Here is a 25,995-nt window from a genome sequence, read left to right as displayed (position 1 = left end):
TCGGTTTCCTGTGTGGGTTTGTGTTGTGTTGGAGTCTGACATAAGTCCAGCGATTGGCAGTTGGTTTCCTGTGTGTGTTTGTTGGTTCGGAGTCTGATGTAAGTCCAGCGATTGGCATTCGGTTTCCAGGTTTGCCTGTTTGTGTGGAGGCTGACGTAAGTCCAGCGATTGGCAGTCGGTTTCCTGTTTGCGTTTTGTTTGGCGTGCATTAGCCGAGCTACGAGTGCTCTGATTCTTCTTTGGTTAGAGAAGATACGTATGCATAGGATGCGACATCCTAGTGAGCACGTTTCCCCCGTTCCCGAACTACGTCGACTCTGATGTCTGTGTCTGACAGACTATGTAGGCCCAGGATGCGATATCCCACCGAGTCCCGTTTCTTCCGTCTTTTCTGTGTTTCCTTCCAGCGTGTGTGCAGTGTTTGAGCAGTCTTTAGCAACCTTTCTTCTATTCTTTTGTGCGTGGATCCCGTCGAGTACGACGGATGCGTAGGGGTGCTAATACCTTCCCTTCGCATAACCGACTCCCGATCCCATCCATCTCTGGTCGCGAGACCATGTCTTTTCTAGGTTTACTTCGAGTGTTTCCTTTCCCTCCTTTGGGATAAATAACGCACGGTGGAGGCTCTGTTGTTTCTTTTTCCCGCCGGTTTTTCGCGTAATGCGACACTAGGATCGAAACAATCAGCTTGGTTGTTGGTCTAGCAAACATGAACAACTGGCAGATCTTCCAGATGGACGTGAAATGTGCGTTCCTTAATGGCCCCTTAGAAGAAGAAGTTTATGTTGCACAACCAGCTGGGTTTGTGAAACATGGCGAAGAAAGAAAAGTGTACAGGCTGCATAAAACCCTGTACAGACTTAAACAAGCTCCAAGAGCTTGGAACAAGAAGATAGACTGCTTTCTAAGGGAGAAGAAATTTCTAAAGTGAAAATCTGAACATGGAGTATATGTAAGAAGAAGCAAGAGTGAATTACTTATACTATGTCTCTATGTCGATGACTTGTTGATAACAGGTAGTTGCAAGAAGGAGATCGAAGACTTCAAAGGTGATCTCAATAAGGAATTCGAAATGTTAGATATGGGTGACATCTCATATTTCCTTAACATCGAATTCTGCAAGAGTGGTAGAGGTTTGATGATGCATCAAAGAAGGTATGCAGGCGAAATTCTCAAGAGATTTGAGATGCAATATTGTAACCCAACTTCGACTCCAACTGAGCCCAGATTACAACTGTTGAAGGATTCAGTTGAAGATGATGTCGACCCAACCCAATACAGAAGACTTATTGGGTCACTTCGATACCTGTGTCATACAAGGCCTGACTTAGCATACAGTGTAGGTATGGTGAGTAGGTTTATGCAGAAGCCAAAGGTATCACATCTAGCAGCAATGAAGAGGATACTAAGGTATCTGAAAGGAACTCTCGATTATGGCATTTTGTTTCCTGTAGCTGATGAAGGAAAAGAATGCAAATTAGTGGGGTACACTGACTCAAGTTGGTGTAGTGATGCTGAGGATCGAAAATCCACAGTTGGCTATGTGTTTATGCTAGGTGGTGCACCAGTACTGGAGTTTGAGAAAAGAGCCAGCAGTGGCATTATCATCGTGCGAAGCAGAATATGTAGCTGCTTCTCTTTGTGCATGTCAAGCAACATGGATGGTGAATCTGGTCGAAGAGATAACATCGAAGAGTCATGGAGCAATTACCTTGAAGATCGACAGCATGTCATCTATCAATCTGGCAAAGAATCTGATAGCACATGGTCAAAGCAAGCACATCGAGATGAGATTCCATTATCTTCGAGAACAGGTAGCAGATGGGAAGATAACTGTGGAACACTGCAGAACTGAGAATCAGATTGCAGATATCATGACAAAGGGAGTGCAGGTCGAAGTATTCAGAAGGCTAAGAGCTATGATGAATGTAGATAGCTTAAACACAATGAATTAGGTGGTGTGTTGAATTATAATTCCTTGTGTCGAAGCAGGTTGCTCGATAGAGTAAGGAAGTGTCAAACCACCTATGCCTATTTAGTAGTGTTAGCTATTTTGGGCTTTGGCTTGAGGTCCAAGTTAACCTAGATCTATAAATAGAGGGAGTAACCCTTATTTTGTAACAGAAGTGAATAGAGTATTCACAACACTTGTAATTCACAGTATTTTGCAGTTGCAAAGTGAATAAGAAGTTTTCCACAGTTTGTTGGGAGAGAGAAACTCTGCAGAATTTTATTACTCTTCTCCTTCATCGTTCTATACACTATTTCTTTCTCCACTGTTCTTTCTTTTCGTTGTTATTGTGTGGGTAGTTACAATCTTGTGCATCAAGATTGATTGAAATTCTCCATATGTTTTGGGGGATTTCCAACAACAACGAATGTCATTTTTCGTTCCTTATAAACCCTTATAATTAAGCGTTAAGGGTTTATTTCTTTGGAATGATAAATTGTCACCGGTTAGTTGTTTGTATATATTTAAATTTTGATTTTGCAACTCCTTTTAATCTTTAACTCAATTCTTTCAAGTTAGTTGAGCTAGCACTTCCACCTAATTAAGTGTTTATTATTAAATAGTATATTATATTAATGATAGTTTAGTCTTTTGATATTTAGTATTAATATATTTCTATCGTGATACTTTGTCACTTTTAATGAAACCCTAGTCATTTTGTCTTTCTCTATTTCTATATGAATCCCTAACATTAATATGATACCAACAAGTTTGGTTGATTCTATTAGGACTTTGAATGTTTGAGGACAACTCTTACTCAATCTCTGTAATAAGGTTCGATTTGTTCTATCCCTAAATTTTTTTGTCGGTGATTCTCAAATCTCAAATCGTGAGTGCAATTTGTTATGTTTGTGAAATTATGAGTACATTTATTTTCAGCAATATTTTGATTTTGATTCCATTCACTTCTCTAATGGTTTGTTCCAATGACTAGTGATAAAGACGCGTCTCTTCAATATGTTAGTATCTAATTGAATGGAAAAATTATTTTTATTGGAGTTATATAACAATTTTTTTTTTGAAAGGAAAAAGGATGTGGAATTATATTGATGAAGCCTCTATTAAGCCTACACAAAAATACAAAGCAAAATATGCGAAAGAGTTAAATACATGAGATGCTAGTGTCACGCTGCGAAAAAGTACCCGAGCGCATCACACGCTTAAAATACAACAGAGTCGCCGTTGAATTTTATTTATTCCAAGAGAATGAGAAAATATCAATAAAAACCAAGGGGAAGAGAAAAAGGTTAAGGAAGTCAATTATGTAAGGGGAAGATATTAGCATCCCTCGCATCCGTTGTACTCAACGGGAACCATTTTGATTGTTCTTTGTGCGTATGAGTGTTATTATCTAAAGGTTACTTACGATTGATTTTAATTAAGGAAAAAAGTAAGTTTATTAATTAATATGCTCGCCAAGGATTCAAATCCTCGTGCCTATGTATTCTCACAATGCAATGAGAAAATCAGAGTTATGTAGTTTGTGGGTAAAAAACAAGTATTTATTGGTTATTTTTAGGGAACAATTATAATCGTGTCCTAGAAGTGTTTCAACGTTAGCTGATTCTGATCCTTGTTCGGGTGCTCTATGCTTTTAGTCTGACTACTGAGGAACGGATTATAACAGTTCTTTTATGAAATAAAGTAATTTGTTTTGAAAAGGTTTGTGAATGAATTGGAAAAATATTGGTGAAAGTGTTGTTTGGACTCAGATTGTATTGTTTGAATTCATAGATTGGTGTTTGAACCAGAAGTATGATATTTAACCAATAAATGGTGATTAACCAATGCATGGTTGTAGGGTTTTGCCTAGATCTGGGGATCAAGACCTACAAAAAAGGGGTCTGCCTAAGCCTGAGTCTCATAAGACAGATATGCAAGAGGACGAGGATTGCATAAGCACGGAGCTCACAGGGAAAATATGAATGAAGAGGTTTGTCTAATCACGGAGCTCATAGGGAATTCATGAAATGCTATGTCTAAGCCTGAGTCTCACAAGGAAAACATGCATGAAAAAGGGTTTGCCTAAGCACGAAGCTTAAAGGGAAAACATAAAAGAAAATGGGGTATACCGAAGCTTGAGTCTCACAAGGAAGACATGCATAAGAATGATGGGGTTGCCTACGCCCGAGTCTCACAAGGATAACATGCATGAAAGGGCTTCCCTATGCCCGAGTCTCACAAGGCAAACATGCACGAAGAAAGGTTTTAATAATGAAGGAGGTGTTTAACCAATAACTGGTGATTAACCTCAAGAGTTGTGTATGATTCAGAGATGGGTGTTTAATCTAGAGAAGGTGATTAACCCATGAAGGAGGTAATCAACCAAGAGAATGTGATTAACCTCAAGAGTTGTATGGGTATTCAAAGAGTTTTGTGTTTGGTACAAAGAAAAAGGTATTTATAATATGGATTGTTGAGTTGTTGGTCTAGGGATGAAAGTTGAAAGTTGTTTGATTTGAATTTCACTAAAGTCTATGAACGAAGGCGAATACTTTGAATAACTGGGGCCTACGTCTCGTACTCAAAGATACTCAGAGTAAGGCTCGTGGTGTATAATTCACATCATAATTAAAGAGTGTTTAAAGTTGAAAAGAGTTTTTTTAATGAATGAGGTAAGGTGCACTTGAAGGAATGAAGTGAAGCTCAACATGATCAAGTCTTGATGTCCTCCTATCTCCAGGACCTTGAATGAGAAAAAACATGGAAGTTGACTTAGTGGATCAAGTGGGTTCAAGTCTCAAAATCTAATTCAATCAAGTGATTAAGGGACTTATGATCACTTGAATGAATATGAATCCTAAGGGGGGCATGCAAATTGTCTTAAAAGTCATACAAAAGTTGATTGATCAAAATTGAATTTGATCAACTAATCAAACAATATGAATATGCTAAGAGTCAATACAACAAACACATGAAATTATGAAGAATAACTATGACATTATTAATTGAAATTAATCATGTTAAAACCCTAACTTTTAAACTATTTCTAATTGAAATTAGAAATTAAACCTAAAGAATTAAGTCCAATAAAAAGATTAACCTAGTTGGAATCCTAATATAAGGGATCATTTGTTTTTAATGTGCACAAAAAAAGAGTATTTTTTAATATGTATTTTGTCATTTATGATATGCTAACTTGCACTATTAGTGAGGAATTGTTAACTATGGTAGTTAGACTGTTAGTTTTATCAATTAGCAATTAGTTGGTTAGAAATTTGGTAGTTGGTTTGATTCAATTGAACTGTTATGGTAACTAGTTAAAAGATTAGAGAAAATGTTAGTAGTTAAAAAATAGTTAGGGTTAGTGATTATGTTAGTAGTTTGAAAAATTATTTAGCTGTTAGAATGTTACTTGACAGTTGATGAATTTGTTAACTGTCTTGGAAATTAAAGGTGAATTGAATTATAATTTTGAAACAAAAGAGTTAATTAATGGTTAGAAAAAAATAGTTGCCTATTCTATAGTTATAAGTTATAAGTTAGAAATTGGCCTAAGTATTATGTTAATGTTAGCATAGTGAATAATTTTGTTAGAAATTTACAATTGGGTATTATGTTGGTTAGTTGATGTTAGTGACAGTTGAGCTATGATAGTTAGAAGTGGGAAATAGAAAATGAATTGAATGGGGTGTCTTGACAGTTAGAGTTTTAACTTTTAGTGTGTTTCTCAGTAGCAATTTTGATGGGTAGAGATGTTAGGTGTTAGGCTAGTTTTGAACTGTTGGTGAATTTTTGAAGTGAGTTGCAATGCTTAGTGCTTCATCCAGTCATTAGGGACTTTGTTGGTTAGAGTTTGAGTCAATGTATGATGGTGAGTTAGATGTATGTGATGGTTATTTGTATGCATTGCGTCATGTATGCTGATAGGTATTTTGCCTTTTTTGTAATGTGTGCAATGGATATGCATGCTGACTTTTAGAATATGCATTGTGGAGTATGTTTGTGTATTGAATGATCATAGCTAGCCTTCTATGTGTGTATGATGCTGACATGTTAAGGTTTTATTTTGTAGAGTTGGTGTGAATCAAAATTGGCATGACACCAAGAACATGAAGAAGTTTTGGAGACCTTGGAGGAACAAAGATGGAATATCTTGAGGATGAAGAGAAAATAAGGATTATGATTTAGTTTGACTTTGGTCAACTGTTTGGTCAAAACTCAGCAGTTGAACAAAAAGTCAACTGTTTGACCAAAAGTCAACCTTAGGTCAAAATAGGTTTCTTTTTGTGTACCATGTAATTTTGACTTTTCTTAATGTATTTGGATATTTGTAATTGAAACTTTGGCTTTTGAATGTGATTTATGACCTGCTTTCCAAGATATGAATCTTTCCCTCCAATTTTCAAATTTGAATCTTGAACTTGGATTGAATCCTTGAATTTGAATGCAAATTGTCATGTCTTGAACTAATAGAAAAAATGCTAATCAATCAATCATGTAAGATCTCATAAGAGAATGGTCAACAAAAAGTCAACCTTCCATAGTTGACTTTGTTGACCAAAGTCAAACTTGAAAAATGACTTCCAATTTCATAACGAAGATATATGAACATCCCAAGTCAAGTGTAGCACAATGATACCATATGCTTGATTCACAAGTGCACCATAGAACCCTAGCTCATGAATCAACTTCCTTGTCACAATTTAATGCTTTGTATCATAAATAACAAGAACCCTTTGAATCAATAATGTTTACTTGAAAAATGCAAGTGTAGATGAATGTCTCATGATAGATGATTAGGGTAAGAGCATGCAAATGGATCATGAGCCATGAGTCAGATGAAATGAAAAAAGTAGGACAATTTTTGGGGTATGACAACTAGTCATTCAAAGATTCTTACTTGGATCAATAGTCATATTTCTAAGTCAATATGTATGCAACTAGAAAAATATGATAATGCTAAGGAGGTTTGGGGTCACTTAGGAAATTATTATAATCAATCTAATTTTATAAAATTTTATTAGTTGGAAAGTAATATTAGAGCTCTTACACAAAATGATATGAGCATTCGGAAATTTTAGTCGGCTATGATAATTTGTGGGATCAATGAATTCTCATAGAATCAGATGAATTAGAAGTTATTAAAGCATACACCAACAAAAAAGAAGGGCAACATTTGGCTCAAATTTTGATTGCTCTTCATGATGATTTCAAGGGCATGCATGAGGTATTCTACATCATACTCATTTTCCTAATATTGACTCAATTTTTAACGAATTATTGAGAAAAGAAATTAGACCAAATATCACCCTCATTCACATTTGGAAAAAGAAATTCATAAATGTCCCCATCTGTCTTTTCTATTCCTTTTAACAAAGGAAAAACTTAATGAAGGGTTGATGTTGGTAATGATGAATGCTTTTTGCAAGGAAATAGGCGATAAGATTTTTTTTAATTCCCTAACATCCAATGTTGCTACAACTACTCTTTAAACTGTTACTCCTATATCAATTGGTTATGGTATTGGTTCTACACACCCATTTGATAATAACTCACATGTATTTGATATTAAAGAATAGTTTCAAAAGTTTATCACAACTACGCCCACATGCTATGTCTGCCTTCTTTGTTAAAGGTTTGACCCCTTTTACCTTTTCAGGTATATCCTCTTTCATATGGACATTTTATTCGGGTGCATCACATCATATGTCATATGATAATAAATAATTTATGTTCTTAAATCCTAGATCATCCATTCAAGTCTTGTTTGAAGATTACACTCATATGCCACTAGTAAACATTGGTCCTATCTCCACAAATAACTTGTCTTTATTTGATGTTTATTATATTCCTAACCTCATTTGAGTCTTGCTTTTGTTAGTCAATTATGTGATTATGGATATTCATTTGTGCGTTCCTCCACTTCTTGTGATGTGCATGATCCACAATCCCAGATGACGATTGGGACAAGTCGTAGATATGGAGAACTTTATGTTTTGGATGAGCTAAGAGTTCCAAATACTGCAGCAATTTTATCATATTTCAATTTAAACTTGTCTTCTATTTCAATTTAAATTTTTATCATATTTCCATTTAAAATTGTCTTCTAGTAATTTTATTTATGGCATTCTCGCCTTGTACATGTTTCTACCTCTAGATTAAAGTACTCAACTTCTACCGGAGCTTTTAGAAAGTTGCAAACTAGTGATATTTATGATTGTTGTGGTTGCAAACTTGCTAAATTTTTTGCTTTGCCTTTTAATAAAAGTATTTTTGTTTCTAATTCACTTTTTTATTTAGTTTATTCCAATGTGTGGGGTTCATCATCTATTCTTATCAAACATGGATTTAGATATTATGTCTCTTTTATTGATGATTATAATAATTGTTTTTTAGGTTATCTTCTGAAAAAAAATGTTATGAATATTTTATGGAATTTATCATATGTTTCATGTAATGGTTATTAAATGTTTTCATTTTGATCAAGATGATGAGTATACTTCTAATAAATTTTCTGAATGGCTTGCTTATGATGGTACTATTCACCATATTTCATGTACCGATACTTCTCAACAAAATGGCGTTGCTGAAAAAATATCTTTATATTGTCGTACTCCAAATTTTGACCACTCTTCTTTCCACTTTCAACTAACTTAGGATTTAGATCACTAATTGGTCTAGAGTCTCAGACAAGTCAGCTAGTTCCTCCGATGACCTAAAAAAGTCAAAGGGGACCATTTTGATTTTTTTAGAGTTGATTTCAGAGGTTTCATTTAACTAATTAAAATAATATAATATCTTATTTTTATAGAGTAATTTTAGGGAGAAATTATTATATCTAGTGTTGTAGTTAGAAGTCATTTATTAGAAAATTTCTTTTTGAAAACTAATATGGTACTATTATAAATTAATTTGGGCTAATATTATTAGTATGATCAATTATTAAATTGTTAGTTGTATTGGGTATTAGTTAAAGTTAATCATTAAAATTAAATATAATGTTTATTATTAGTCAAAGATTAGTTTGTATTATTATTATTATTATTAGAAATAAATTGTCATTGAAAATATAAACGACTTTATTATTTAGGGTTATTATTATTAGGGTAATGCTAACTTGTGCCTTAGGGGCACAAGTTAAGAAAACCACTTATAGAAAATTTGTATTGGAAAAAACAATTAAAAAACCACTTATTATTAAGTATGGTTAGCGCAATAGTTAATTGGTATTATTGTTATTATTAGCTAAGACTAATCAGTAGGTAATTAGTTCAATGAGTATTTAAATATTTGGTTTATAGACCATATCATCATTCAAGTTATTTTATTTTTTAAGTTTAGTTATATTATATTATTTTTGTTAAGTGATTATTCTGAATCCGGTCAATGTTGTGACCAAGTTAGGTAAAATTTTGCAAAGCACAAGTCCGAACACAAAACACACGTAGAATCAGAGGAAAGCTGGATCAAAACATCAATAAAAGTTTTTTTATTAATGAATACAAATACATCTAAAATTCAAAATTACAAGCAAATATGACTATGTTCACAATCATATCCAAAACCTAATTCTTAACTAAAGCAAATTACAATCAATCAAATTAAAGATTTTCCTATTACAAACAATATAATTAATTACAAAACCCTAATTACAAAACCCTAATTCTAAATCTATATAAACCTAAGTTAAAATCTGAATAGGGGACGGAAAAAAGAAGAAGAAGAAAAGAAACCCTAACGCTATTTGCTTCTGCAAACTCCAAACCCTCACTGAAAAGCTCAAATTTATAGGTTTTTAGGGTTTCACATTGAAACCTTAATCCCCTTGAGCCAAGTCTCCACAATAGATCCCAAGTGACCTTGCACAAACAAGAAAAAGGAAGGAGTTAGAAGAAGTCAGGAGAAGTAGATTAAAGGAAAGGAAAAAGAGTTCAAAATCGTTACCTTTTGACCGAAGAGCTTATCTTCTCCGTAGGTTAGTAGAAGTTAACTGTTGCTTGGTTGTGCTCATGTCTTGAAATAATGCTTGTTGTTGATGTGTGTTGTGATGATTAGGGTTAAAAGGGTTTAGGGTTTTTGAAATTAGTTGTTTGATTTACTATTTTGATGCCTGATTGCGATTCAGATGGTTTTGATATAGGGTTTAGAGGTAGTTTGATGTGATTCTGGGTGGTTTGGGGTTGAATATGGGTTAAGGTAGGTTAGGGTTAGGGGGAAGAAGATGAATCTTCATCTTCTTCATGCTAGGGTTTCTCATTTGGGTAAGGTTCTAGGGTTAGGGTTCATAATCCAAAGTTAGGGTTCCTAGGGTTCTTTTGGGAAACTCTAGGGTTCATCTAGGATTGTTAGGATTTTAAGGGTTAGGGTTTAGGGTTCATGATGTTTGAGTCTTTCTGGAAATTACAGATGAACACTTGAAGTTTCCTATTGAATTTCAACCGAAAACTGGGTTTGAGGGCGTTTTTTAGGGTGACGGTGAAAAGTAGAAGGTGGTTGGAGGTAGATAGTTGATAGAGTGGTTTAGAGAGAGTGAGATGAAGAGAGAGAAAGGGAAACAAGAAATGAAATGTTCTGAAGGACCATCCCTTATGTACCCCTTGTGTCTGTGTCCATGTCACGCTTGCGTGGCATACTCCTGTTGGTGTAAGCCCTAGAGGCCAATACTTTTGGTACTTATATCGAATTATTTATTAATAATAAAAGGTTTTTTCTTTATTATGTTTGTCTAATAAAGCCCTAGAATAGATAGTCCGTTTAATGTATCAAGTGTGACTCAATCATGAGATCACATTAAACATAAGGACACTATTCTTAAAGTATCCATAGTCGAGCTTTATTGTGAAGTAGGATAACATTAAAGCATTAAGACTATTATGTATATAGACTGATGATCACATCTCATGGATCATGGATAAGGAGTTATCAAGTCTTAAACATATGTATGAATATTAAGAGTAATATTTATACTGGATTGACCCACTATGAGAATACTATATAGAATGTTATGCAAAGTGTCATAAGTTATTCTCATGGTGATAATGGTGTATACCACCCTTCGACCTGAAACCACTATGGACCCTAGATGTAGAGTCGAGTGTCTTATTGCTGATCAAACATTGTCCGTAACTGGATGACCATAAAGATAGTTGATGGGTACTCCATGAAGTATGTTGAGGGACATGAGTGACCTAGATGGAATTTGCCCATCCTGCCTAACAGGATAAATGTCTATGAGCCTAATATTGAACTGGACAAGGATGACACGGTCTATGCCTTGTGTTCAATATAGACATAAGCGCAAAAGGGTAATTGTACACATAAGTATTATCACAAAATGATTTGTCAGATCACATGACATTTTTGTGTCTTAGGTAGCAGTGATGTGTTGCTAGATACCGCTTACTGTTTATTATGTTAAATACGTGATTTAATATAATTGTCAATGCCGCGAAAACCTACAGGGTCACACTCAAAAGGACGAATTGATGAGAGATAGAGTAACTAAGGAATACCGTAATGTACGGTGCACTTAAGTGAATTGTAGGACATCGTAAGGAATGGTGTACTTAAGTAGAATACGAAATATGGTAAGGTACCACGCGCTTAAGTGATTTTGGCATATTATAAGATATGGGCCACATACACTTGAGTGGGCTTTTTAGCTTGCAGCCCACACAAGTGGTTCTATAAATAAAACCCTTGTGTAGAAGTATTTGTGCAGTTGCAATTTCGTTTTCTCTCTCTCTCTCTCTCTCTCTCTCTCTCTCTCTCTCTCTCTCTCTCTCCCTCACTCACTCAAAGCCTTCATTCGTAACAGCTAGCACTGAGATTGAAGGAATCCGTTCGTGTGGACTGAGTAGAGGCATTGTCATCGTTCAACGTTCGTGATCGCTCCGTAGATCTGCATCAAAGGTTACAATCGCCACAAGAGGTAACGATTCTATCACTGATCATGCTCATTCGTAAGGATCACTAAAGGAGAAATTTTAAATTCCGTTGCGTTTTGGATCGCTCTTCTCCTTCAACTCCCATCCAATCATTATGCTGACTCAAGTCAGCCAGTGTGCATCCACGCGTACCATAGGTCCCCATTGACTCTCAATATGAACCATTCCTCATGTATACTTTGACTAGTATGGAAGATCAGAGGCTAGGATTACACGCAGTTAGATCCCTCTGATCAAGATCCAATGTCCTAGAGAGAGTCAACCGTTGACTCTCTCTCCATGGACCGCTCTCAAACGTGGGCTTCAGGAAGCTAATGAGCTTCCTTTCCTTGATTTGTACACCCCTATCATCAACCCATTTACTAGTATAACTAACTATACATCCCTAAGATTGTATCTAGCTTTTATTTATTTTCTCATTTATTTTACATATTTTTCTTAATAATTACTATCATTAGGTTAATCTTGACTAATAGTATCATTAGGATTAATATTAGTATAATTAGTTTAATAAAAATAATTTATGAGATAATTATCTTATTATGATTATTCTCTTATAATTAATATGATAAAAATTAATAATACAAAAAACATTAATATTAGTTAATTAAGTGATTAAATATTTAGTTAATTAGGATTTTTAATTTTAAGGTAATATTAGGGTTTAATTAGGGTAGTTAAAATAAGTAGTAATTAGGATTAAAAAATTAAATGAAAACATCAAAAATAAAATATCAAATAAATCTTTGTACATTTCAGCACTAACTTGTTCAATTTCATAAATCAAGTGTGTATATAAATATCATTCGCACTAATTTCTAAGTCAAATTAATCATATCATTTTGCAATCAACCATAATCCATCTAAAATCAACTGTCAAACACATTCAAACCTAATATTATATACCCTTGTGCATTGAGACATTTTTAAATCAAACATTTCTCCGCCCCCGATGCATTGAGAGCTTTTGTTTTCAAAAATCTAAAAACAACAAACCAACAAACATTTTCTAGCCGAACTACGGTATTCTGATCCTTCATATTGCTTGAAGATACGTAAGCATAGAGTTGAAATACTCTAGCAAGTACAATTATAAAAAACATTTTTTGTCCTTCTCTCTAATTAACTTCTCTTTTATTAATTTGATAACTCAATTTTTCTGTAAGTAATAATGATCCCCTAAATAAGCAACTAGGCAAAGAATGATCAACCTTAGCAAACAAACATCCCTTAGACAAACAAGCTTAATCCTAGAAGTAGAGAAGACTCCCATTGAATACAATGGAAGTGAGGGGTGTCTAACACCTTTCTCTCGCTTAACCGACTCCCGAATCCTAGGTCTCATCCTTAGCTTTAGGTTTTATCATTATTTCTCTTTTTCTTAGGAACGAATAAAGGATGATGTCGACTCTGTAATTTTCCAGCCGCGACACATATTGTTGAAACTACTCGTTCTCTTTTGCTATCTGCTTCAATTCTAAGTGAGCTTTAGGGTGAAGCAATTCATACAACTATCCATGTTATTGATAGAATTCCATCATTTGTCACTTCAGGTTTATCTCCCTTTGAGCTTTGTATGGTTATGCTTCTGATTAATCATATTTAAACATTTTTGGTTCTACTTCTTTTGTTCTTTTTCCATAAGTTAAATGTAGTAAATTGTATATTCATTAAAAGGGTTACCATTGTTATAATCCTATTAATAAAAAATTGTATGTTTCTCGCGATGTTGTGTTTCTTGAACACATACCATTTTAATATCTTTTTTGATTCTCATACTCCTACCATGTTAGAGCTTGCTCATATTGACCCTTTTGCCTTTGATAATAATATTTTTAGTGATTGTAACATTAAGATTTGTAGAGCTGATACTATTGTTACTCTAGATACAAATGTTCCCTTTGTTCCCACTACTATCTAGCAACTTCTTGCGACTGTTGATCATACTCTATCTACACCCCTCATTCTCGTTATCCCTCTCGTGATCTTAAGTATACTCAATTGCCTGATTTTGTTTATTCCATTTATTCCCGTTCTTTTGCCTATTTTCTAACCTCCATTCATCATTTTTCTGAGCACTCTTCCTATCAAAAAGCTATTCTTGATCCTTTTTGGCAGTAGGTTATGGCAGAGGAACTTGCTACTTTGCATAAGACAAATATACGATACTTAGTACCTCTTCCACTAGGAAAACTTGCTATTGAGTCTCGTTGGATATACAATATCAAAACCAAGTCTGATGGGTTAGTTGAGCGATATAAAGCGCATCTTGTTGCTAAGGTATTCTTTCAACAATATGACATTGATTATGAAGAAACATTTTCCTCTGTAGCCAAGAGGACTACTATTCGTACTGTTATTGTTGTTGCATCTATTCACCAATGGAATATTTCTCAAATTGATGTTAAAAATACATTTTTAAATGGTGATATTCATGAGAAAATTTATATGGTACCTTCACTAGATATTTATCATAATTAGGGAGAGGTGTGTAAGTTGAAGAAATCCTTATATGGTCTTAAACAAGATCCACGAGTTTGGTTTGATAAATTCTCTACTATGATTACTCTCATGACTTACGCTATAGTGATCATGATTCAACTTTATTTCTCAGGACCAATTCTCATGCTCGTATTATACCATCTCTATATGTTGATAATATGATTATTACATGGATGATGTTGATGTGATTGATGAGTTCAATTTATAGTTATCTAAACACTTTGAGATGAAAGATTTAGGCACTATTTGCTATTTTTTGGAGATTGAGGTTGCATACTCTCCCATAGGATGTCTTCTTTCTCAATCACAATATATTGCCAACATTTTTGAACAAGCTCACATTTCTGATACTATATTAGCAAATAGCCTTTTTGAGCTCAATGTGAAATATTCCCCATCTGATGGTGTTCCTCTATCTTATTCCACTTTGTATCGTACTTTAGTTTGCAACTTTGTGCATCTTAATATTACTATACTAGACATTAGTTATGCAGGGCATGTGTCAATTAGTTTGTTGTTTCTCCTACTATAGTGCATTGGAAATTTGTTTTTTGCATACTTCAGTATCTTCAAGGCATTCAATTTTAGAGTTATTTTTTTTCCTTCATCTTCTTCCTTGAAGTTACATACTTACTTTGATGCAGATTGGGCTCGTGATGCATTTTACCGCAAGTCTATTACACACTTTTGTATTTTTTTAAAGGAGATTCTCTTATTTCTTGAAAGAGCAAGAAACAAGATATAATATATCGTTCTTCAACAGAAGCAAGTTAGTTTCTTTCTAATATATGCGTCTCTCTCTAAACCCACTCCTATATATTGCGATAACAAGAGTACCATTCAAATTGCTCATAACTCACTACGCCAAAAACTGGAATAGATTAGAGGGCGCTTTATTACAAAAGCGCCCTCGAAAGTGAAGCGAAAAATAAGGAGCAATAGACAGCGCACTTTAGAGGGCGCTTTTGTAACAAAGCGCCCTCTAAGGTGAAGCGAAAAAATAAGGAGGAGATAGAGGGACAACAATACATGGCGCTTTTCAAAAGCGCCCTCTAAGGTTACCCTTAGAGGGCGCTTTTAATAAAGCGCTGTTATAAGTCCACGTGCATTTCCAGCTTATAAAGCGCTTCTGGAAAGCCTTAGAGAGCGCTTTCATAAGCGCCCTCTTAGGCCCCCTTTAGAGGGCGCTTTTTTTCCACAAGCGCCCTCTAAGGTGAAACGAAAAAATAAGGAGGAGATAGAGGGACAACAATACATGGTGCTTTTTAGAAAGCGCCCTCTAAGGTTACCCTTAGAGGGCGCTTTTAATAAAGCGCTGTTATAAGTCCACGTGCATTTCCAGCTTATAAAGCGCTTCTGGAAAGCCTTAGAGAGCGCTTTCATAAGCGCCCTCTTAGGCCCCCTTTAGAGGGCGCTTTTTTTCCACAAGCGCCCTCTAATGTCCCCTTTAGTAAACATTAAAATTATAACATACTGCGCGTTTTGTTATTTCACTATCTGTTATTAGCGTTCTTTTTCACGTTAGGGTTCTGAGGCGTTTTCCTTCCACCTCTGTTAGATCTACATGCGCGTTTCCTCCTTCTACCAATCAAAGGTACACGCTTTTCCCAATTTCTGTTTTATGTTATTGCTTTGTTTTAGCTTTGCCCAATTTCTCTTTTACCTTATTACTGCGCGTTTCCTCCTTCTACGTTTGTTTCGACCATGATAGCGGATGCAATAGGAAATTGACGGTTGGTTTTTAGTGACCATGATAGAGGATGTAATGGGTTATACGACCTATGAACATATGATTTTGTGTCAACACCAGTATCATTAGAAACCTAGGTCCGAATGTGTTTGAACTCTTCTGAAATTGTTTTTTGTTTATTCTAATTAGTAATGGATAATACATGGATGTCTTCCAATCGATTGTCGAGAGAGTACGAGAATGGGGTATCAGAATTCGTTAAGTTTGCCGTTGCGCACGCCGAAGACCCCAGTAGAATGATATGTCCTTGCTTGGGTTGTTGTTATGGGAAACGGGTTGACGCAGTTCAGTTGACATCGCATCTAATGAGGCATGGAATTGATCGAAGTTATACATGTTGGAATTTGCATGGTGAGAAAAGTAACGATAATGTTGAACCGGGGGATAGTACGACCTATGCCTCAAACTATAGTGGCGCAGATACATACGATTTTGATCGAGTTGAAGAGATTGCAGAAGCACTTGAAGGAGATCTTAAGGATTGTCCCGAAATGTTTGAGAGGTTGGTAAGTGATGCAGAGAAACCTTTGTATGATGGTTGCACTAAATTCACAAGATTGTCTGCGGTATTAAAGTTGTACAACTTAAAGGCGGGCAATGGGTGGTCGGATAAAAGTTTCACAGAGTTATTAGCCCTTTTGAAAGATATGCTTCCTGAGGATAATGTTCTTCCCAATCGAACATATGAGACCAAAAAGATGTTGTGCTCTATTGGCATGAGCTATGATAAGATACATGCATGTCCAAACGATTGCGTTTTGTTTCGAAATGAGTATGCATCGTTAAATGAGTGTCCTAAATGCGGTGTCTCGCGATATAAGAACAAGTTGTCTCCAGCAAAAGTCTTGTGGTATTTTCCTGTTATTCCGAGATTTAGACGCATGTTTCGTAGTGAAACCGATTCAAGACACTTGACCTGGCATGCAGATGAAAGAATTATAGATGGAAAGTATCGACATCCGGCAGATTCACCACAGTGGTTGAAAATTGATAATGATTATCCTGAATTTGAAGAAGAATCAAGAAACCTTCGCTTGGCATTATCTACTGATGGAATGAACCCACACGGTATCCAGAGTATCTCACACAGTACATGGCCTGTGATTATTATGATTTATAACCTACCTCCATGGCTATGTATGAAGCGTAAGTACATGATGTTGTCTATGTTGATTTCTGGACCTAAACAACCAGGGAATGACATAGACATGTACTTGAAGCCCTTAATCGAAGATTTAAAGATTTTGTGGGAGACCGGTGTGGAGGTTTATGATGGATATAGGAAAGAAAGTTTCAACTTGAGGGCGATGTTGTTTGGCACAATTAATGATTTTCCAGCATACGGAAATCTATCAGGGTATAGCATAAAAGGTCAATGTGCGTGTCCTATTTGTGAAGATAAAACAGATTGGAAGCGCTTGGAGTTTGGTCAGAAGAATGTCTTTCTCGGTCATCGGAGATTCTTAAATTCAAATCATCACTACCGTGGATGGAGAAAGGCGTTCAATAGAGAGACAGAACAAGGCAGAGCTCCACCTATATTGACGGGTGATCAAATTTTTGAAAAGGTGAAAGATTTGGATACTCAGTTTGGCAAGCCTTTTGCCCACACACTTGTCAAAAGTGGGTGGAAGAAGAGGTCAGTTTTTTTTGAATTGCCGTATTGGAAGTCCTTGTATGTGAGACATTTTCTTGATGTTATGCATATTGAAAAAAATGTATTTGAAAGTGTTATTGGCACGTTACTCAATATACAAGGAAAGTCTAAGGATGGCCTTAAGGCAAGAAAGGACTTGATAGCGATGGGAATAAGAACTGAATTAGGACCCTTGAAGAAAGGAAAACGAACATATCTACCTCCTGCTGCTTATACTCTATCTAGAAAGGAGAAAAAAACATTGTGTAAGTTTCTAAGTGAAGTTAAAGTTCCAGAAGGGTACTCTTCAGATATTAGAAGACTTGTGTCTATGAAAGACCTCAAGTTAAAGAGTTTAAAGACCCATGATTGCCATGTTATAATGGAACATTTTCTCCCAATAGGTATACGTTCTATTCTTCCAGAAAAAGTAAGAAGCTCTATAACTAAATTGTGTTCTTTCTTCAAGTCAATTTGCAGTAAGGTGATCAATCCCGCGATCTTACCAATGTTGCAAAAAGAAATCGTTATTACTTTGTGTGAGCTTGAAATGTTTTTTCCTCCATCATTTTTTGACATAATGGTACATCTAGTTGTTCATCTTGTGAAAGAGACACAATTGTGTGGACCAGCTTATATGAGATGGATGTACCCTGTTGAACGTTATATGAAAATATTAAAAGGGTACGTGAAGAACCGAAGTCGACCAGAAGGTTGTATGGTTGAAAGATACATTGTTGAAGAAGCGATTGAGTTTTGTACTGAATATTTGTCTAATGTTCAGTCAATCGGACTCCCCAAGTCTCAGCTTGTCGAAAAGAAAGAAGGAAAAAATCTAATTGGAAATAAAATCGTGGCAGTATCAAGGGTCGAACGGGATCAAGTTCATTTGTATGTTCTGCACAATGAGAATGAGGTTGAGCCGTATGTTGAAATTCACAAGGATGTTCTCCGAGGTTTAAATCCCAATAGAAATGAAAATTGGATAGTACGAGAGCACAATCGATGTTTTATACCTTGGTTTAAGGATCATATTTATTCAAAGTATTATTCAGATCCCGCTTCAATAACAGAAAGGTTGAGATGCTTAGCATATGGTCCAAGTTTCCATGTTTTTTCTTATAGCGCATACGCGATTAATGGATACACATTTTATACCAAAGAACAAGATGATAAAAGTACTATGCAGAATAGTGGTGTCACCGTGATAGCTGAAGCAATGCACATATCAAGTGTGAAGGACTTAAACCCCAAATTTGCAAATCTGTCGTATTTTGGTGTTATCGAGCGCATTTGGGTGTTTGATTATGAGAAGTTTCAGATTCCTATATTTGGTTGCAAGTGGGTTGAAAATAATAACGGCATTCGAATGGATAAGTCAGGATTTTTGCAAGTGGATCTTAATAGGGTGGGATACAAAGATGAGTCTTTTATTCTAGCCTCTCAAGCTAGACAAGTGTTCTATGTCAATGATCCGAAAAGTACGAAATGGTCTATAGTTCTTTTTTCCAACAAAGTAATTGATGAAAACACTGGAGATCAAGGTGATATTGATGTTGAGATTGAATCGTTTACCAGAAATGATCAAGATGAGAATATTATATCAAATGATTCTTATATTAGAAATGATCATAATGAGGGTATTTGGATCAATCCAACCGTCCGTGTTGTTAAGAGACATGTAGAACATATTCCAACCAAGAAAAGAAAGAGAACTTAGTGAAAAAGGTACAGGTCAAATGATTTTAATTGTTTTCTTTATTACAGGTAAAATGACTTTTATGATTTTAATTGTTTTTACATTTGTCATCTGATTTTAATTGTTTTCTTTATTACAGGTAAAATGGCTATTATGAAGTCAATCATTCGTGCAAGAGACAAGGGTGTAAAATTTGAAGTACATTGGAGTGCTGAAGACCAACTAATTTTTTTTCATCAGGCTTGTGTCTCAATAGAGGATGGGTATCTACCTAAAGTTACTTTTGTAGTGGTCCAAAAGAGACATCACACCCGTCTCTTTCCTGTCAACCCCAAAGAGACCGATAGAAGTGGAAATATTATGCCAGGTTTTTTCAATATATTTCTCAACGCAGCTGGTATATATTATCATTTGAATTTATCACTTTTTGCTGATTTTGTTGTTCTAAATTGTCAAAGGAACCGTGGTAGACACCAGCATTTGTCACCCTAAGGAATTTGATTTTTACCTTAACAGCCATGCAGGAATTCAGGTAATATTAGCTATGTCATTTAACTTTATGCCATTGTTTACTATTTGTTGCTCAATCGCCTTTTGACAGTTCTGTGTTATTTGCATTTGGACGTGTTCTTTTTGCAGGGGACTAGTCGACCAACGCATTATCATGTGCTGTATGATGAAAATAAATTCACTGCAGACCAGCTACAGAGTTTGACCAATAACTTGTCCATTCAGTTATGCGAGGTGTACTCGATCTGTCTCAATAGGTTTGTTACTCGATTCCCTTTGCTTGTTTTTGTTTTAGGCTATACAAAACTTTAGTTTAACAAAAATGTTATCTTGTATGCAGTTCCTCCTGCCTATTATGCACACTTGCTATTATTCATCATGGGTGGATGGGCGTTATTTTGTTTAGTATTGGTTAGAACTACTAGACAACTTTTGGATACAGTGGTCACTGGGTGTTGGTTGCTATGGATCTTTCGAGACTAATAGTGTATATTGTTGTTGTACTTTTACTAAATCATGAATATGTTGTTGTATATTGTTGATCAAAGAATCATATATTAATGTTGTATATATGAAGGATTAATGTTGTATATAAATGGATTCATGTTGTATATATCAATGGATTAATGGTGTATAACATTGGATTAAAGGATGAATTCAATATGAATTTTACACTTTTGCAGCATGCGAACAGGTTACCAATTAAATATCCACTTTTTCAAACAAATTTTTTTAAAATAACTAACACTTTAGAGGGCGCTTTTTCCTGAAAGCGCCCTCTAAACACTTTACATTGACAACTTTAGAGGGCGTTTTTTCCTGAAAGCGCACTCTAAACACTTTACATTGACAACTTTAGAGGGCGTTTTTTCCTGAAAGCGCCCTCTAAACACTTTACATTGACAACTTTAGAGGGCGCTTTTTCCAGAAAGCGCCCTCTAAGGTGTCCCTTTATGGACCACTCCAGAGGGCGCTTTTTTCTGAAAGGGCACTATAATGTGGCCACTTTAGACAGCGCTTTCTCCAGGAAAACAAAGCGCTGTCTTTACCTATGTCAGCGCCACTTTAGAGGGCGCTTAAAAGCGCTGTTATAGGCCAAAATAAGCGCCCTCTTTTCCCTTATTTGGCGTAGTGACTCGGTCTTTCATGAACGCACTAAGCACATTGAGATTGATTGTCACCTCACCCACCATCATCTTCAACATGAAACTATTAATTTACCGTTTGTTTCTTCATCTTTGCAGATTGCTAACTTGTTCACTAAAACACGCTCCATTAAACGTTTTCGTTTCTTGATTAACAAACTCTTGATGCTTCATGTTAATGCATCGTGAGTTTGTGGGAGAATGGTTAATAATATATTATATTAAGGGTAATTAACTCTTTTGATATTTAACATTTATACCTTTTTTTTGATAAAGTAGTCTTGTAACTGAAATTCCATCTTTTAAGGTGAATAAGTGGGATGTCGCGGGTTCAAAATTGCCTCATGCATCTGATGTCCATGCACAACTATCAACCGAGTTGCCTTAATAGAATTGTATTTATACCTTTACATTGTGATACTTTTTCATGATGTCATTCCTAATGAAACCCTAGTATATTCTCTCGTTATATATGAATTTCTTATGTAAACATTTATATCATCATGTCTTAATTATAATGAATTCGTTAAAGATAATTCAGTGATTTGTTTTTTTTAAGGTTTCAGAGGAAAAAGCTTTGGAACTTGGAAGTTTATATCTAAGCTTTAATAGATGAATTCTTGTCTACCCAATATAAAAAATTGGGGAAAACAACCTTAGTGTAAATTATTTTGAAAATATAAAAAATATCCTATTTAATAAATAATAAAATAAGATAAAATTAAATACTAAATAGAAAATACATTACTCAACTTTTTGTGATGGGTAGAGAAGTTAATTTAATCCTCTTCTAAAATTTAATTTAATTTTTTAAAATATTAAATACATTCCAAAATATAAATACAATCCTCTTCCAAAATCCTGCCTCCAAAATTACTTATGGTTGATACAAACAAAACTATTGAGTTGAGTTAAATAATCCTATACCATTATAACATCTCACTAATTAGTATCCTAAATTATAGAAATGACTTTTACTGATATAAAACCAATGTGAGAATAGGATCTCTACAAGAGTTGGAATAGTTTTATTCTTCAAAACCTTTTAGTGTTCTACATATTATATTCCTCAAAACTCAAAAGTAGTACATATAATAACACTATTAGATCAGAGAAGCGTTGACATACAATGAAGATCTCTAGTTTATCATTTTGGCCAGCAAACAAAGTAGAACTTAAGAATCAAAATTCAGAACCCAATAAAGATGAGAAATTCAAGCATTCTGATAAACTAATACTTTTATGTCACTTGTCTTGATCCGGCCTTGTAGGTTAAGTTCAGTGTTATGCACTCAAATCAAATCTGCAAATAATTTCTTAAAGTCAAATTTTGTTTAACACGATATATATACAGCTAACATATTGGCATTAGTCAAATCAAATATATTCCATTGTTTGAATTTTGAATAGTTGACATATAGGGTATGGACAATACAATACTAACCTTGCAAATGGAAGGTTTCTATATAAACCATAACATTTCATCTCCATAAACCACAAACATTACAATTAATAAATTCTATTTTGCAATAATAATGGCTTTAGGTTCTTCATTTTGTTTACTATTAATCACATGTATGATTTTGATTGGTATAAGCCCTAATTCAGCTGCTGATTTATCAGATACATTCTACGATAAATCTTGTCCGAAAGCTCTTCGCACAATTAGGAAAACAGTTCAAGATGCTGTTTCTAACGAGTCTCGCATGGGAGCTTCTATACTTCGACTCCATTTTCATGACTGCTTTGTTCAAGTAAATTCATTTCTCATCTTACTTTATATTTAACTTGCATTTAATTTCATGCACGCGCACTTTCATGCAAGTTCATGCGCGGGCATGAAATATACATATTGTTTTATTTATATATATATATGCACGGAGCGAAGACTAACAATACTAATTTTTTTGTCGTAGGGTTGTGATGCATCGGTGTTGTTAGACGACACGGCGAATCTCACGGGCGAAAAGAAATCGTTCCCCAACGCGAACTCGCTAAGAGGTTTTGAGGTGATTGACGATATCAAATCTCAATTGGAGAAAATGTGTCCTAAAGTTGTTTCTTGTGCTGATATCTTAACCCTAGCTGCTAGAGACGCTGTTGCTGCTGTAAGTACAAATTTAGTTATATACTAACAATATAATTAACTAACTTGATACTTTATGATTATTAATTCATATTTATATATGTATAGCTTGGTGGACAAAGATGGAATGTACTATTAGGAAGAAGAGATTCAACAACAGCCAGCTTAGATTTATCAAATTCTGACTTACCTGGTCCTTCTTTGGATCTTGATGGCCTTATCACTGCTTTTGCCAAGAAAAATTTCACTACTGAAGAAATGGTTACTTTATCGGGTAATTAAATAATTTATGCCCTTAGATTTCATGTTCGAATCCATGTCAATAATTCTTGAGTTTGGTTCGTCTATAGACTTCATATACAAACATATGAAGATTGAATAATCGAATGTGACTACATGCGTCAGTATATAAGATTTTTATGTTTTTGGTTAATCAGGCGGTCACACAATCGGCAGCATTAGATGCCAATTTTTCAGACCAAGGATATACAATGAGACAAACATAGACCGTAAATTTGCTACAACAATGCAAGCATCATGTCCATTTGAAGGTGGTGATGATGATTTATCTCCATTTGATATAACTACACCAAATACTTTCGACAATGCTTTCTACGCCAACTTGGTCCAAAACAAAGGTCTAGTACACTCTGATCAACAACTATTTGCAAATGCAACATCATCCACAAGCTCTCTAGTAAGAACATATAGCAGAAACATGGGACGTTTCAAAAAAGATTTTGCAGAGGCAATGTTCAAGATGACAATGCTCAGTCCACTTACTGGCGATGATGGTCAGATTAGGACTAATTGCAGATTTGTTAATTAATACCATGCTAATATGGTGTTTGTATTCTTTAAATTAATAATAAATGGAAGGCTTGATTGGTTAATGATCCAATATTGTAACTTGTTAATTACTAAAAAAAATATATGATTTGTATTGTGAATGTATTGTATTGAACATGTGAACAGTGGCAGGTTTAATAATAATTTGTTTAATTAATAGTAAGTAATTATAATTTATAGTGCATGTGAAAATTGGATCTCTCTTTGCATGTTTGAAATTTGATATGCGACTTTGCTTTATATTGCATGCACGTATCCCAAAGTCTATTTGTTTAGACTTCAATAAAATTAATGCTATATAGAGCATCTAAATTCTCGATTGAATTTTATTTTATAAACTCTCATTTGACTTATTCAATCTAAATCTTGACTCCTAAGTTTTTTATTTCACAAAATTAAAATTAAACAATATTATCAATAATCAAATCTTCATTACAATTTTAAAGAATAGTATTACATAATCACCTGCATTATAATATGAGTCCGTAGATAATATATATATATTTTAGAATTTAATTGATATACACTGTCAAGTGTAAAATTTTTTTACACTCTCAGTTAATCACAACCACGGATATATTTGAAAGGTTTGATTTTTATTTTAAACATTTAAAAAGTAATACAAACGGATGATTGTGATGCAGTGAGAGTGTAAAACTTTTTACACTGACAGTGCATAACAATTAACCTTAATTTTTTAATAACACATTTATTCTACTTTATTTTCTTAGAATTCTTTCTTTTAGATTTCAACTTTCTCATTCAAAAATTTCATTATTTTAGACGTTGAGTCTTTTGACTCCAAAGTTAAGCTTATGTGAGAGACTCAATATACAATTTGATTTTTACTTGACAATTAATTATTAACTTAATTTTTTAAAAATTAAAATTAAAATTTTATTTTCATCATCTTCATCTTCTCAAGCAATTTTAAATCGAATTATTTATTTATTTTTAAAATCAACATTTCTAAAATAATATTTATCTATATCACTTGAAAATTTTAACAAGCAAATTGAGATGCTAGAGAGAGAACTGAACTTAGACAAAGATTTGATTAATTTTTTTTTATAGATTTTAATAAAGATATGAAGATTGAGATGAAGATATGAATACAAATCCAAAATTCTATTACTAATTCGATTGCTAAATACTTTAGCGACTGAAATAGGAACATTTTTCTAGATTTGTGTTCATATCTCCATTCTTATCTTCATACAAGTTCAGAGAGAAACAAACATTATAAAAGAAAGTTCATATAATTTAAGAGACAAAATCTTGGGTTGATGTGTATTATTGGTCTTACTAGGAGACTCAATCAATAGAAAAATAAATGGGATTTCTTTTTGCACTCTTAATGGTGCTCTCAATCAATAGAAAAATAAATGGGATTTCTTTTTGCACTCTTAATGGTGCTCTCATCCACGGGAAAAAACCAATAATGTCTATAAAATTTAGAACTTAATTTCCAGACGCATCCAAAATCAACCACAACCAAATTTTAGACCCATGCCATAAAAAACCTAAATAATCCGGACTCTAATTTCCTTATTGTTTATGAAGGTTAACTTTCTGAATGATCTCTATTATCCCATACGAGAAACAATCGCAAAAATAGAAATAACAATATAAACTAACATAAATATAAATCTTTTTTATGACATACATAAAAATTATGACATTACATAGATTTTCGTTAATGTAAATCTAAAATTATATTTCATCATCTAGAGACGGTTGGTGATGTTTTAACATCTTTAAAATATCTTTGACCGACCCTGCAATCATCACATTCAGCTCGAATAGACCTTTTGTTCATAACAGTGAAATGTACTCCACATAACCGTTAAATCTCCAATCGTCTTCAGCTCAAACTTGTTGAACTATATCTTTCTTTTATTATCAATTGAGGGTGAA

General features: G+C 34.2%; 1 protein-coding gene across 1 annotated transcript; it reads left to right on the top strand.

Moving 5' to 3' along the window:
- Positions 1–22,583: 22,583 nt before the first annotated feature.
- LOC127098134 (cationic peroxidase 1) lies at positions 22,584–24,253 on the top strand. The gene is made up of 4 exons (XM_051036640.1): positions 22,584–22,897; positions 23,060–23,251; positions 23,338–23,503; positions 23,667–24,253. The coding sequence occupies exons 1-4, from the start codon at positions 22,679–22,681 to the stop codon at positions 24,056–24,058; spliced, it is 969 nt and encodes a 322-aa protein (XP_050892597.1). The 5' UTR covers positions 22,584–22,678; the 3' UTR covers positions 24,059–24,253.
- Positions 24,254–25,995: the final 1,742 nt, after the last annotated feature.

The sequence above is a fragment of the Lathyrus oleraceus genome, chromosome 6 (genome assembly GCF_024323335.1).
Source record: "Lathyrus oleraceus cultivar Zhongwan6 chromosome 6, CAAS_Psat_ZW6_1.0, whole genome shotgun sequence".
In the NCBI taxonomy this organism is placed as follows: domain Eukaryota; kingdom Viridiplantae; phylum Streptophyta; class Magnoliopsida; order Fabales; family Fabaceae; genus Lathyrus; species Lathyrus oleraceus.
The sequence above is the reverse complement of the archived record's forward strand: the minus strand, read 5'-3'. Positions and strand labels throughout refer to the sequence as shown.

Coding starts and splice junctions, on each gene's coding strand:
- LOC127098134 (XM_051036640.1), top strand. CDS start 22,679: ATGGCTTTAGGTTCTTCATTTTGTTTACTATTAATCACATGTATGATT. Junction 22,898..23,059: donor TTCATGACTGCTTTGTTCAA/GTAAATTCATTT, acceptor TTTTTGTCGTAG/GGTTGTGATGCATCGGTGTT. Junction 23,252..23,337: donor CTAGAGACGCTGTTGCTGCT/GTAAGTACAAAT, acceptor ATATATGTATAG/CTTGGTGGACAAAGATGGAA.